Raw genomic sequence first — 16,001 nt, forward strand, 5'->3', positions numbered from 1 at the left:
TATTATTTTTATAAAAAATTGATTGTTTGAGATTTTTTCTGTCATGTCCAAATACTTGTAATATCATACGAGCATATTAAATCTGCTTATCAGGCGGGCTTGGCTAGATTCGGGCCGAGCTCAACTCAAGGACAGATAGAAGTTTCTAGGCTCGAGCCTAGCTTAGCCGAGCCTTCGGACCTCTTTTTTAGGCCCGAACCCACTAGATATCAAGCTTTCGATTTTCAAACTGAGTCTTGGGCATTTTTTTTTCATTTGAAATCAAAATAATTAATCACGCTTACCTATTGGAGCCAGCATCTTTGACCAAGAGAAGGTGGGAGGAGGAGGAGGCATGATAGAGAAGAAAAGCCCTAGCCCTCGTCTGGTCAAAAAGAGCCGAGCATGCCGAAGAAGAAAGAATGCGGTGCTTGAGCATCAGACGGTAGTCAGGAGCGATGATGATGATGGCGTGGAGCTTGACAGTGAGGCGAATGCAATGGTTGGACTAGGTGCGGGAGTTGATCTCTGTGAAATTAGTAGAAGATCGGAAGCTTAGGACTATCGGTGGGGTGGGAAGGCGGTGGTGGGGTTTGTAAAGATGGAGGTGGAGGTCGGGGATGGGAGGGCTGGAGCTGCAAATCGGAGATTAGGGTTGGAAGGGTTGGGATTCTCGGGAGAAGAGAAATAGAGATCAAGTTACGGTCCCATCTTAGTCCTTGGTCCCTAGTCCCCTCAATCCCAAGCCCGTTTTAAAGGGCCGGGCTCGGGCAGCGGCCCGAATTTTGAGCAGGTCCAGAGCATTTCCAGCCTTCCTATTGGTTTCCTCACGAAATTCTTTCCCGGAAACTCCAACACCGCGACAGCGGCGGCGGGGAGGAGGCGGACGCCTGACTTCCGACGACCGCCTTCTCCGTGCCGAGCGACTCTTTCGTTAACTGCGGCGGTGATAACACGTTCTTCTATCTCCTCCTCCCTCTCAACTTCACCTTCACTCGCTGTAACGGCTGCCACCCCCGCCCCCTCCCCGATCTCAGTGGTACCCTTCTCGTCCCCCCTTCTTTAATATACCCCTTTCCTGCTTTCTAGATTGAAAACCCCAAGATTTTATCTCATCGCTAGAAATTAGGGCTTCTTTTCCCCAATAAAAGGGACTGATTCGAAGCTTTTCGATCCGGGCGTTCCAGCTGAGCAGATGGGGCTGCCGCCAGTCCCGCCGTTCTACGGCGTCAACGGGAGAGACAGCGGCGATGATGGGCGACTGCCAACTTCCAGCCGACACCCGCGACGATCGTCTCCGGTGGCCACCGCCGGCGGGCGGTACGGCTACGACCGCTTCCTCTTCCAGTGGCTCGGCCAGCAGGCCCGCCAGGTGTTCGAGACCCTCCTGATCCTCCATCTCGAGCTCGGCGCCTCCGCCACCTGCCGCGCCGCCTCCTCTGCTTCGGCAAGGACGGCTACGTTACCCTCTTCTCCCGCGGCTCCGAGCGCCTTGGCCCCAAGTACGGTCGGCGCGGATTCGCCCGCCTCCTCGTGGGCACATCCCGGCCGCCAAAGTAATTGAGACGGCTGGGAGTTGAGGTGATATCGATCGGACGGTGCAGGATCTCTACACCGCGGATGTGAGGAGGATGGTGGTGGGGTTGGGGGGAGTGGGGCCCGCCCGCGGATCGTGTGAGAGTGGGCGTACGGGTTGGACGGACGAGATTGCGTGGAAGAGGTGGACGAGATTGTCGCGGCGTATAGCGCGAAGCTCTCCGCCTGACTTCGGAGACTGGATTCTGAGCTGGCAGCCGCCGGGATCGCGCGCCGTGATGTGTATCACGGGCGGTGATGGAGATCATCACCAACCCTCTGATCCATGGTACACACTTCTGGCTCTGTTTGGCGACTCTTTTTACAAGTTTTAACGGTCATCCTTTAAATCCCAAGCCATTAGCCTTAGCTACTAATCTTCTCTTGTATTGCTTTAGGTTGCATTTGATGCATCTCCGGACAATCTTAGAAGGTAACGTAGATGGTCTTCAAGATAGATTGCAATCAGTAAATTATCAATAATGTTGATTATTATATATGGTATACATAGATAATATTACAGTAAAATTATTAAAAATTTTGATTGCATATTTGGTATGACAATCGGATTATCAGTAATGTGAAATCAAATTCTTAAAATATCTCTAATAATTTTATCCGGATGCTCTTCTTTTTTTCTGATGAGAAATGGCTGGAGTGGTGTGGGTGTGGTGTTAGAGCGAAAAAATGGCAGGCCAGAGGGTATAGAGAATTACGGGCACTGGGGGTGGAGAGGGGGCTGGCATTTGTGGAGCCATGGGGGTGATGGAGATAGGTGTGAAGGAGACAGGAGGGTGGTGGGGGACAAGGGCGGAGGAGCTGCGGATAAGCAAAGAGAGATGGAGAAGCCGCAGTCCGGGGGTGCACGCAGAGGGGGGTGGGGTTGAGGATTGGGCAATGAATTTTGTGTGATTTTTTTGAGGGATAATTTTGTCCAAAATTTTTATTGTAATATTGCCAAAGAAGTGGTAATCTAGATAGCCACTCCTCCCCAAGGCAATCAAGATTACCTCCCATAAAGCAATCTGGATTGCCAAAATAATCTGGATTACCACCTAAAAAGTATTCCAAACACAGTAATTAAGATTACCATATTAAATTGCTAGCAATCTGAATAGATTGCCAACCACCAAATGCAGCCTTAGGATGCTCCAAGCCTTTAAGGCACATTTGATTGGTGACTGGAGTAGGAATAGATAGGAATAGGAACCGGAATGGCTGTCCCCAACGCGTTTGGTTCATGATCAAAATCAAAACCGAAATGATATTTGAATGCCAGGAAAAAGTAGGTATTGGATTTTGGGGATCGAAGCATTCCATCTCTCCTAGAATCGGAATGAGAATGAGATTTCTTCCAATTAAACGGCTAAAATAGAAGCTACTCATTTCCATTTTCATTTTAGACTCTAACTCCCTTCAATCAAACATGTCCTAGCCATCTATTTGATACAAAGGATAGATAGAGAAGAAAGGATCGATGAAGGAGAGGATGGATAGATCTTCCATTCATTCTCCCGTATGTTTGAAAAAATAAAAATATGGGAGAGTAGATATCAGTGATTCCCTCTTCCATTTGATATAGGAGGAATGAAATGAATGATAGATGATATTTGTAGATATTTTTACTAAACCATCATTTGATAAAAATTATTATTATTAATTTATAATATTTACTTATACTAAAGAAGTGGAGCAATATTAAGTTATAATTTTTATAATTTATAATTAAATAAATATTTAGTTTAATTTAATAAATAATTTTATAAATTAATTGTATATATGAATGAATTTATTTATATAATAAATATATAAATAAATAAATAATCTATAATTTAATTTAACTAGTTAATTAATTTTATACAAATAGCTAACTAAAAAATTAGTGAATATAAATAAAAAATAGAAGATAATTTTAATTATTTATTTATAATTCTAAAAATTATATGCTGAAATTAAAATAATTAGTAATAAAATTTAGTAGTATAAGGTAAATAGTATAAATAAAATAAATATATATATATATATATAATAAATAAATAAGTAAAGGAGTGTTAGGATTTTGCAAAAAATTAATGAGTAACTTTGTCATAATAGAAACCCATCCCTTGATACTCCATCCATCCTTGCGTTCTTCTAATTTGGAATGATACAAAATGGTGGACCTGAGTGGATGGATAATCCCTCCTTTTTATCCATCATCTCTAAAATTTTTTGAACCAAACAGTGGATGGAAGTCATCCATCCTTCCAACTCTATCCATCCTTGCTCTTATGACTCTAATCAAATATAGAATAAATTCCAACAGTATTAAGTAGAGTAATATTTTTCGATTTCTGTTTAACATTTTATGGAACATGGGAAAATATCTTATTTGAGTCAAGAGAGATGGAAATGCAAGGTAGTAGGGATGCTAGGAACCATAATTCCCACAATTTTGACATTTTTTAAGATATTGCAATCTATTTAGTAACTACTTAGATAATGATTCCCATTATGTTTCTAATCTTTTTATGTTGCGCAATCTTCTCCTTTGCTTCATCTCTTCAGCTTGATTTTGAAAGCATGTAACTTTATTTCATGCAATGATGATAACCTTCTTTTAGATGATGAATACAACAGCATTTAGCCCTTATGGTACCTGAAAAAAAAAAGGAAAAGGATGACAAAAATTTATGATAATAAGGTTTGGATGCTTTTATTTTGAAATGATGGTAAATCCTCATTTCCACCTGGACCTGCTATTGTTTACAATGTATTTTGCTTGTTCGAACTAATTACAATTCTATTATTAATCAGGCATTCAGTAACATGCGATGGCTTCTTCTTCGACATCGTTTAATTCTTTTTCTTTTGAGAAGAATGGATCAATAAGACTTAAAATCAAGAATTCACTGGTTATCTGAAGCATGCAAGCAACTAGTAGAAATAGATGATCAAAGACTTCATGGTACTACATACCCTATTTCAAAACCACTTATGTATGATCTATATATGAGCAATAACATGTGAAAGTTAGGACTACATAAATCTTATCTCTTAATGTTGATCCTATAATTAATTTTGATGATTACTAAACTTTAAGTAATTGTGATTTTGATTATGTGTTTTAAGGATGAATGTAGGATTTTTCAGATATTTAAATTGAAAAATTCATCCATGAAAAATATCCCCTCAAAAGAAGCTAAGTCAAGATTTTCAAAGAAGAATTTTCAAAGTTCAGATTTAGTGGAGTCGACCTCAGAAGGCTAGGAGCTGACCTCTACACTGAAAGGACTGAAAACAGAGAATTTTTAAGTTTCAGGCTGATCAGGAGTCGACCCCATGGAAGAGGAGTCGATTCTAGCATGTTGGAACAAGATTGGCATACTGGCGAGTCGACTCTTATGAAGGATGAATCGACTCTCTCAGAAAAAATAGAAAGCTGATTTTTCAGACTTTGTGGCCGAGTCGACTCATGCAGAGTTCGAGTCGATTTGTGGATAGCTGGAGTCGACCTCTAAAGAATTGGGGTCGACCCAAAGCACGGGATCGGCATAATGCTAGTTTTCTACAATATCTCCAATGGCTAGTTTTGGACTTTAACGGCTATTCCAAGTATTCTAATGATCAAGACTCATTCTCCAGCAATTTTCAAGCACATTAAAGGCTAGAGAATTAATTGAGAATGAAGCAAAGTAGAATAAAAAGAGAAAATCATCAAATTAAGTGAGAATTATTGACTACTCTTGAGAAAGGAAAAAGAGAGAAATTTGAGTACAGAATTCAGTGAGCAATCAAGAGTCATCTTCTCGATCATCAACCACATCCTCTCAAGCATTAAAGAAGGGAAGTGAAGCATCAAAAGAGCAATCCTTCAGCATTTTCTTTGAGCTTTAAAGAGTTTACATTTTTTATTTTTTATATTATGCTCAAACTTTCTATCTTGTATTTTGTTTTCTTTACAAGTTTCTTTTGGGGAAAGAAATTTAGGGTTAGGCCCGTCCCAAGTCTGGAATTGGGCATTATACGTTTTGGTTGGTAAGCCCGTAAAACTAATTGAATTGATTGTGAACCCCAAAAATAATCAATGTATAAGTTATAGTTGGTGATCCTGTAAAATCAAATGGGTTTGTTTGTAATCCTGAGTAAAACAAACACGTTGTCATTGGGAAGATTATAATGAAATTCCCAAGGGGCTCTTGGGGAGTGAACGTAGGTATGAGGTTCCACAAACCACTATAAATTTGGTTGTGTTTGTGCTATGCCTCATTGTGCTTGCTTTACTTGCTTTTATTTCTTGCTTAACATTATTTTGATTTATGCATAGCTTATCTTATCTTTTAATTCTGCTACTGCACATTGTTCTTAATTCATGCATATCTTCCTATCTGGGCAACACTTAATTCTTACCATTGACAAGGGGTGCATTGGAACCAATGTGGTTTGGGTGCCGGCAAAGTCAAATTTTGCTACATTAAATGTTAATATCATCTATGTTTTTTTGGTTATTTTTCTTGATAAATTTTCTAACCTTGAGAAGTACATGCAACTCGATCTGGTTTCAAAAATGAGCGGGATGCATGCTGTGGGGTAGGTCAGTTTCTGGCCAAGGAGATGGCATGCATGAAGCCAAGTAGTCGTGTAGTGGGAGCTTACAGCACTACTGAGGTCATTGTTACTTCTTGAATTGATTTTGATGATTACAAAGTATTTGAGGAGGTTACTAATGATTTTGGCTTGGAAAAGATTTATTGTTTTTCAGGAGCAAAATCGTAATTTCACCAAGACCTAACTCAAAAGCCTCAAAAGCAAGAACAGAAGATTTGTGATCTATTGGAGACAATTTCAATATTTTTGGATGTGTATTTTAAAAGAAAATCATGTTTATAAAATTGAGTCGACCCCATGAGTCGACTCATGTCATATGGGGCTGAACGGCATGCTGTTTTTTGACTAGCATACCCAATTGAGTCGATCCCATGAGTCGACCCCTGTGCATGAGTCGATTCTATGAGTCGACCTCTGTTGCTGTGCACGCCAAAATTACAGAACAATCATTTTCTGTTCTGTGCCACAGAAGTCGACCCCATGAGTCGACTCATGTGTATGAGTCGACCCCTGCGATGGAAAAACTCTGTAACAGCTAGTTTTTCAGCTCGTTTTGGCGCATTTAATGCTCATTTAATGATCTCCAACGGCTCTAAAACTACCCAGATCACTCTCCATTATCATTTGAAGCTATAAAATGCATTTAAAGGAGGGAATAAATAAGGTTTTAAAAAGAAATTTTTCAAGCATTCATTTCAGCCCTAAGAAAAAGTTCATTTGAAGTTAAAGTAGCTTTCATTTCAAGTTCACCAACTCCTCAAGAGCTCATTCAAGTCTTCAACCACCTTGAGGAAAATCAGAAAAGCTTCTTCATTATTATGTAAAGTGTATTTAAAGCTTTATTTGCTCATTAAAGGAGCTACATTTGTATTTTCGTGTGATTAACTGTTATACTCTGTTTTTGAGTTGATCTTTAGTTTTGGAAGAGTTCCAAAATGTGGAAAGGTTGATCCGAATCTTGAATCGAATTGTATTGGGTTGGCTTGTATCTGGAAAATAAGTGTTCTAGCTTGGGATAGCTAGAGTCGGAGGTACCGACGTTGTATTCTTGTTGAATACGGTTTAGTGGATTTGAATTCCCAAGTAGGAGCTTGGGAAATGGATGTAGGTGCAAGGTTGGCACCGAACCACTATAAATCTTGATTATTTGTGGTGTGCTTACTTGTTCTCTGTCTTATTTTCTTTTTCTTCTTGCACTCTTGCATCTAATATCTTCACTTTGCTTAAATCACTTACTTCAACTAACTTGTCTTTTATTACTTAATCCTTGTGGTTCTAGATTAATTTTAAATTTTCAAAAATCCAATTCACCCCCCTCTTGGGTTGCATAGCTGGGCAACAAGTAGTATCAGAACTCGGTGCTTTAGTCCTTCTTTGATTTAACCATCAAAGAGCTAAAGATCTATGGCAACTCAAGTTGGTGCTTCACTAGCCGAGGGGCAGTCCACAAACCGACCTCCACTTTTCAATGGGTCAAATTATATCTATTGGAAAGCTCGGATGAAAATCTTTATTCAAGCACTTGACTATGATATGTGGAGTATCATAGTAAATGGACCACACACACTCACTAAAATAATTAATGGTGTGGAATCAACCAAATCTGAAAAAGAATGGGATGAGGTTGACAAGAAAATGGCTCAACTTAATGCAAAAGCTATGAATGTTTTATATTGTGCTCTAGATGCTAATGAATTCAATCGTATTTCAACATGCATATCAGCTAAGAAAATATGGGATAGTTTAAAAGTAACTTATGAAGGAACTAATCAAGTGAAGGAATCAAAAATTAACATGTTTGTGCATAAATATGAACTCTTTAAAATGGAGCATGATGAATCAATAACTGAAATATTTACTCGTTTTACTGATATTATTAATGGTCTAAAAAGTCTTGGTAAGTCTTATTCTAACAGTGATCTCGTGAAAAAAATTCTTAGGTCTTTACCAAGGACTTGGGAGGCCAAAGTGACCGCAATCCAAGAAGCCAAAGATCTGAATATCTTATCTTTGGAGGAGCTTTTAGGATCGCTAATGACACACGAGCTAAGCATGAAACAACATCAAGAAGAAGATGTCAAAAAGAAGAGGATAATCGCCCTCAAATCCACTGCTCAACTTGATGAGAAATCCAATGATACGGAAAATGAAGAGCTGGATGAAGAAATGACCCTCATTATTAGAAAGTTTAAGAAATTTTTGAAGAAAAGAAGACAAGGAATGAGGAAGAGGCCACCTACAAAAGGGGAACATAGCAAAGAGAAGGATAAGGAGCAACCCCTTATTTGTTATGAAATGTAAGAAGTCGGGACACTTTAAGTCTGAATGTCCATAACTTAAAAAGGATCCTAATAAGTATAAGAAAAAGGCTATGATGGCTACATGGAGCGGAAGTGATGAGTCAAGCTCCGAAGAAGAAGATTCAAATGAACAAGCTAACTTGTGCCTTATGGCACATGAAAATGAGGTAAATACTGAAACTCCTAATGACTTTACTTTTGAAGAACTTCATGAAGCGTTTTATGATCTAATTGATGAACTACAGAAGCTAGGGGTAAAGAACAAAGAATTGAAATCAAAGAATAAATCTTTACTAAAAGAAAATGAGATTATCTCAAATGAAAAATCAATCTTGTCTCAAAAAAATTTGAACTTAAAAAATGAGATTGCCAAGTTAAAACCAATGGTTGAAAAGTTCATTTTAAGTTCAAATAAACTTCAAATGATACTTGACAATCAAAAAGTCATTTATGATAAAACCGGTCTTGGATATAACCCTTTAAAAAAATAAAAACTTCTGAAAAATATCTTTGTAAACTCATCATGCAACAAGTTTTCAAATATTACTTGCTTTAAATGTGGTAAAATAGGACACAAATCCTATACATGTTTCTCTAACACATCTGAAAATTCTAATGTAAAGAAAATATGGGTTCCAAAAGGAACCACTATAATTAACCAAAAAGGATCCAAGAAAGCTTGGGTACCTAAAGTGAAAACTTGATTTCTGCATGCAGGTGTGTCTTGCATCCCAAGACACAAATTGAAAATGGTATTTTGATAGTGGGTGCTCAAGACACATGACCGGTGATGAATTTTAATTCATCACACTTGATGCAAAAGATAGAGGGATGGTCATCTTTGGAGATAATAGTAAAGAAAAAATTATCGGTATAGGTAATATTGGTATCACTCCCTCCAAATACATAGAAAATATTTTGTTAGTAGATGGTTTGAAACATAATCTATTAAGCGTCAGTCAATTTTGTGATAAAGGATACAAAGTCATTTTTGAATCTTTATTTTGCATAGTAACTAGTCCTATTGATGAAGGCATTAAATTTGTTAGGTATAGACATGGTAATGTTTATATCGTAGATTTGAATGATCTTTCCAAAATAAACATGCAATACCTAGTAGCCTTGAATGCTAAGATTAATGAGACTAGTTGGCTTTGACATCGTAGGCTTGCACATATTAGCATGTATTCACTTTCAAAACTTATTAAAAAGGAATTGGTTACCGGCTTACCCAAATTGAATTTTGAAAAGGATAGAATTTGTGATGCATGCCAACTAGGTAAACAAACAAGAGTCTCTTTCAAATCTAAAAATATTGTTTCAACTTCTAGGCCATTAGAACTATTGCACATGGATTTATTTGGACCCACTAGAACTACTAGTCTAGGTAAAAAATGATATGGTTTTGTGATTATTGATGATTTCTCTCGCTTTACATGAGTCTTCTTTTTGGCACATAAGGATGAAACTTTTCATGTGTTCTCAAAATTTTATCGAAAAGTCACTAATGAAAAAGGTTTTTCAATTCAAAATATTCGAAGTGATCATGGAATCGAATTTGAAAATCAAGATTTTGAAAAATTTTGTAATGAAAAAGGTATTGACCACAACTTCTCAGCACCTAGGACACCCCAACAAAATGGGATAGTAGAAAAAAATAGAACCCTCGAAGAAATGATTCATACCATGCTACGTGAAAGCAACCTCCCAAGATATTTTTGGATGGAAGCAATTAATACGACATGTTACATATTAAACCGTGCTTTAATTAGACCACTTTTAAAGAAAACTCCCTATGAGCTTTGGAAAGGAAAAAAATCAAACATTGCATATTTTTATATTTTTGGTTGTCGATGTTTTGTTTTGAACAATGGTAAAGAAAGACTAGAAAAATTTGATACAAAATCCGATGAAGCTATTTTTCTTGGTTACTCCTCTTCTAGCAAAGCTTTTAGAGTTTTCAACAAAAGAACTTTAGCAGTAGAGGAGTCAATACATGTTGTTTTTGATGAAACTAACGATCTTCCTTCAAGGAAGAATGAAGTTATTGATGATACAGATCCTCTTATAAAAGGGATGAAGGAGATCACCCTAAAAGACTCAACAATTCATAATAAAGAAGAACATGAAAACAAACAAGAGGATGAAGGTGAAGAACAATAAGAACAACCTTAAGGCTCAAATGATCTACTTAAAGAATGGAGATATGATCACAATCACCCCAAAAAATTGATCATTGGTGATCCTACGCATGGAGTAAGAACTCGTTCTTCTCATAGAGATGCATACAATCATTTTGCATTTGTTTCTCATTTTGAATCTAAAACCATATATGAAGCTGAAAAAGATTATAATTGGATAAATGCAATGCAAGAAGAACTTAAACAATTCGAAAGAAATAATGTATGGACTTTAGTATCAAGACCTAAAAATTATCCAATAATTGGTACAAAATGGGTATATAGAAATAAACTGGATGAATATGGAAATGTAATTAGAAATAAAGCAAGATTGATTGCAAAAAATTATAATCAAGAAGAGGAAATTGATTTTGATGAGACCTTTACACCTGTTGCTAGATTAGAAGCAATTAGACTTTTACTTGCATATGTTTGCTTTATGAATTTTAAGTTATTCCAAATGGATGTCAAAAGTGCTTTTCTAAATGGATATATTGCTGAAGAAGTTTATGTAGAACAACCTTCCGATTTTGAAAATCATGCTTTTTCTAATCATGTTTTTAAATTAAACAAAGCATTATATGGTTTGAAACAAGCACCTAGGGCTTGGTATGAAAGTCTAAGTAAATTTCTGCTTAATAATGATTTTTCAAGAAAAAATGTAGACACAATCATTTTCATTAAAAAAAATCAAGATGATATTTTAGTTATATAAATATACGTTGATGACATTATTTTTGGGTCTACTAATGAAATTCTTTGTCAAGATTTTGCTAAGCTCATGCAGAAGGAGTTCGAGATGAGTATGATGGAAGAACTTACATTCTTCCTCGGACTCCAAATCAAACAAACAAAGGAAGGAATCTCCATCACTCAAAACAAATATACAAAAGAACTACTCAAAAGATTTGAAATGGAGGGTTCCAAAGCAATTGGTTCACCCATGAGCCCATTATGTAAGCTTGACAAGGATGAAGGAGGTAAGAATGTAGACTTAAAATTTTATAGAGGCATGATTGGTTTTCTATTGTATTTAACTGCTAGTAGACCAGATATTATGTTTAGTGTATGTCTTTGTGCTCGCTTTCAATCAAATCTAAAAGAATCACACTTGAATGCGGTTAAAAGAATCCTTAGATATTTAAATAGTACACAAACTCTAGGACTATGTATTCTAAGGACTCATCAATTGACTTAATAGGATATTTAGATGCCGATTTTGCTGGATGTAGATTAGATAGAAAAAGTACTAGTGGAACTTGCAAATATCTCTGGGAGTTAACTTAATCTCTTGGTTTAGCAAGAAACAAAATTCGGTGGCACTGTCTACGGCCGAGGCCGCATACATTGCAGCTGGAAGTTGTTGTGCTCAAATCTTGTGGATTAAGCAACAACTTGAGGATTTTGACATCAAACCCAATAAAACTCCCATAAGATGTCATAACACTAGTGCTATCAATCTAACTAAAAATTCAATTTAGCACTCTAGATCAAAACATATTGAAATTAGACATCATTTCATAAAAGAACATGTTTAAAACAATAATATAATTTTTGACTACGTATGTACTGAGAAACAATTGGCTGATATTTTTACCAAGGCCTTAAGTGAAAATAGATTTTGTGAAATTAGAAGAGAATTAGGAATCCTTGATCCATCAGCTTAAGTATCTCTCTAACTCCAAGTTCTTAGTGCTAAAAATTCATAGAACCAAATTTGTTGAGCTCAATTCTCATCTCTTCTTTTCTTTTAAAAGCTCAAAACTGTACTTCACATGATCAATCTCTAGGTAAACACTTTTCCCTCAAAGTTTCAGATCTTTTCAAATTTTTTCATCATTCTTATGAATTTTTTCTGTGCCATGAGTCGACCCCCAGGATCGACCCTAGGGTAAACTTGTAATTCTGTCAAAATCCTTCGGGCGCTTTCCTTTTATTGGAAAATTTTCTTTGAGCCGACTCGGCCCTTCTTCTTCTTCCTCCCACCGAACCAAAAGCTCTCCCTCTCTTCTCCCTCAAACCGAAGATTTCTCTCAAATCTCTCTTCCCATCGATTTTCACCCTTCAAATCGCCTGTTTAGGAACCAACTTCCTCTCCTCTTTCTTCCTTATTTGGGTGGTTCGAGCTTGCCCTAGATTCTACCTCTCTTTTCCAAATCGGCTCTTCACCTCTCCAAAATCTTGGCTTTTCCACTAAAACAATTTTCTCTCTATCTCATTTAGTCTCCTAAACTCCTTGCAAGTCCTTCTTGTCCAAATGGCTCCCAAAATGAAGCTCCCACAGAGAAGAAAATCTGTTCACGGGTTGAAAGAGACTGAGCGCAGAAAAAGAATGGCAGCCGAGCCCTCTCCTGCTCCAATCCCAGCTCCAGGTCCTGCTTCAGCTTCTACACAGTCCCCAATCAGTCCAACCAAGGTACCTCTCTCTGATCGAAAAGTGAAATCCGGGAAGAATATAGATTTCAAATTTTTTGAAAAAGAAGGATTCTCCATTGGAACAAAGATTAGAAATCAAGGATGGGAGTTTTACTGTCTATTGAAAGAAAATACTTATGTTGATCTGGTCAGATAATTTTATTTGAATTTAAGTTACTTCAATGGAACAGTAAAGTCTACAGTAAAAGGTATTGATATTATCCTTGATCTTTTGTATTTGGGACAAATTTTGTACTTGCCTTGTGAAGGCTATACTAATATGGAGCTCTCAATTAAAGAAGAAGGAATTAATGTTATCTTAGGGAGAACTTTTACTGGAAGTTTGAATAAATTTAAAGTAAAAATTCTTTCTGTTGAAATGAGGCTGTTACATCACATGGTAACCAAACTGTTTGTCCCTAGGAGTGGCAGATATGACTTCCTATCTGGTAGGGATATTTACATCATGTACTATGTGATCATCGAGATCTCCTTGAACCTTCCTGCTTTAATGTTTGAGGCCATGAGAGAGAGACCCTGAACAGGTCTAAGGTTCACTTGCCTTATAGTATGACACTCACCCTGATCTTTAGGAGGTTCGGAGTCAGTTTTGAGGGGGAGGCAGTTGCCAGATTATCTCATTCCAACACACTGCATCGTATGGGTTTTTCAAGGACTGATGGCGGTTGGTCAAAGGGTGTCGAGGAAAGAGTAGAGGAGCCAGTTGAGGAGAGAGCAGAGGAGGAGAGACTGTCTTCACCTCCTCGTGATCACAGAGCATCTCCAGATATTCAGTTCATGTCTGATCACGAGGCTAGTCCTTTAGAGTCTGTGAGGAGGCATGTTTCTGTATCGCAGTCTGGGAGCAGAGTAGATCATTCAGAAATCAGACTGGCAGACGATCAGATTGAGATGATGTCCCAACGTGTTGCTTTCATTTTATCTCAGCAGTTTGCCACCTCAGATTTTGCTCAGGGGATGACTTCTCAGGCTGTTTCAGATCAGACCATGATCCCTCATATCTCTATCGTCTTTCAGATGCTTACTATTTAGTCCGTACGTATTGAGCAGCTCGAGGGATATATTTTGAGACTGACAGACAGAGTTTTAGATTTACAGAGATAAATTTTAGCCTTAGCCCACCCCCAGCTGCATGAGAACATCACGGAGGTCTCAGACCTATCTGCAGAGGTGGCTAGACTTCGAAGAGTTTTAGAGAGTGGATTTGACTTTTTGAGAAGAGAGATCAGGGGCTCCAGTGAGACTGCCTCTACTCAGTTTAGTACCCTGATGCAGTCTGTGTCGAGAGCCTTGGATCTTTTGGACACCATCAGACTTTCTCTTCTAACACAGTCCGTAGCTTCTCAGGCTCCAGAATCCTCTCGTCCCTCTACTCGTGCCGGTACTTCTATCCGTGGCCGAGGCAGACATGGTCAAAGTCGTGTCCGTGGATGTGATCCTACATCTCCTCATCATATCTCTGACTCTTCAGATTCTGATCCCTCTAGCCATTATATCTATTAGATCTAGAATAGTTAATCTTTTTTTATTTTTTTGTCTAGAATCTATCTTATGGTCTTTGTATTTTGTTGGCTGATTGACTCTTGGATAGTTTTTATCCATGACTTTTGTATTTTGAGTTGACTCATATGTATTGGGACACCTATGTACTTAGTCACATTTTGGATATATATATTTATATGCTTTGAATCTCAATGAATGTTTATGATTGGGATCAATTAAATTGTCTTAATTATGAGATATGAAAAATAACTCATATTTGTGCTATAAAATATTATAAATAGCAATATCTTCTATATGAGCAAATTGATATGTCCTTTATAATTGCTATAATGAGGGAGAGTAGAGAAATAAATAATGAAAGTGGGGGAGTAAAGAAATAAAATATGATATCAAAAAGGGGGAGTAGAGAAAATATGTCCTTTATGTTATCTTTTTTTTCTCTCTTCAAAATCCCTTAAGATCTTAATTGATGCTGTCAAAAAGAGGGAGTAGAGAATCAAAAATTGAGATCGAGCAATAAGAATAGAGAAATAGAATTAAGAGCAATAAGCAAAATTGTCAAAGCAAATGTGTCAAAGAACCAAAATTGTCAGCATTTTTCAAAACAAATAATCTAATAAGCAAATTTCAAATTGATCTTCAAACTACTCATGATGCATTTCATTCAAATAATTGGTTATGATGTCTAAGTAATGCATCTTCATAAATTTGAAATTCATGTTCAATGCTTTATATATGTTATACTTTGTTTTTGCTCAAGTGTTTTGTCATCATCAAAAAGGGGGAGATTGTTGCTCCTTGAATTAATTTTGATGATTACAAAGCATTTGAGGAGGTTACTAATGATTTTGACTTGAAAAAAGATTTATTGTTTTTCAGGAGCAAAATCGTAATTTCACCAAGTCCTAACTCGAAAGCCTCAAGAGCAAGAACAGAAGATTTGTGATCTATTGGAGGCAATTTCAATATTTTTGGATGTGTATTTTGAAAGAAAATCATGTTTATAAAATTGAGTCGACCCCATGAGTCGACTCATGTCATATAGGGCTGAACGGCATGCTGTTTTTTGGTTGGCACACCCAATTGAGTCGACCCCATGAGTCGACCCCTGTGCATGAGTCGACCCTATAAGTCGATCTCTGTTGCTGTGCACGCCAAAATTACAGAACAATCATTTTCTGTTCTGTGCCACAGAAGTCGACCCCATGAGTCGACTCATGTGTATGAGTCGACCCCTGCAATGAAAAAACTCTATAACGGCTAGTTTTTCAGCTCGTTTTGGCGCATTTAATGCTCATTTAATGATCTCCAACGACTCTAAAACTACCCAGATCACTCTCCACCATCATTTGAAGCTATAAAAGACACTTAAAGGAGAGAATAAACAAGGTTTTAAAAAGAGGTTTTTCAAGTATTCATTTCAGCCCTAAGAAAAAGTCCT

The 16,001-nt window shown here is 37.3% G+C and overlaps 1 protein-coding gene across 5 annotated transcripts; it reads left to right on the forward strand.

Annotated features, from left to right (window-relative positions):
- Positions 1–318: 318 nt before the first annotated feature.
- On the forward strand, positions 319–15,831 carry LOC114914554 (uncharacterized). 5 transcript variants are annotated; one of them, XR_003801912.2, is made up of 4 exons: positions 328–1,018; positions 1,167–1,843; positions 1,953–1,987; positions 15,440–15,831. XR_003801912.2 is itself a non-coding variant. In XM_073244030.1 (2 exons), exon 2 carries the CDS (start codon positions 1,175–1,177, stop codon positions 1,541–1,543), a length of 369 nt encoding a protein of 122 aa, XP_073100131.1. In that variant the 5' UTR covers positions 319–1,018; positions 1,131–1,174; the 3' UTR covers positions 1,544–2,266. The 5 variants fall into 5 exon arrangements, 3 of the variants coding, with proteins under 3 accessions (XP_073100131.1, XP_073100128.1, XP_073100129.1); XR_012134658.1 differs by lacking the exon at positions 1,953–1,987; XM_073244030.1 differs by lacking the exon at positions 15,440–15,831 and having other exon boundaries at positions 319–1,018; positions 1,131–2,266.
- Positions 15,832–16,001: the final 170 nt, after the last annotated feature.

This window comes from Elaeis guineensis, chromosome 10 (assembly GCF_000442705.2).
Source record: "Elaeis guineensis isolate ETL-2024a chromosome 10, EG11, whole genome shotgun sequence".
In the NCBI taxonomy this organism is placed as follows: domain Eukaryota; kingdom Viridiplantae; phylum Streptophyta; class Magnoliopsida; order Arecales; family Arecaceae; genus Elaeis; species Elaeis guineensis.

Coding starts and splice junctions, on each gene's coding strand:
- LOC114914554 (XM_073244030.1), top strand. CDS start 1,175: ATGGGGCTGCCGCCAGTCCCGCCGTTCTACGGCGTCAACGGGAGAGAC.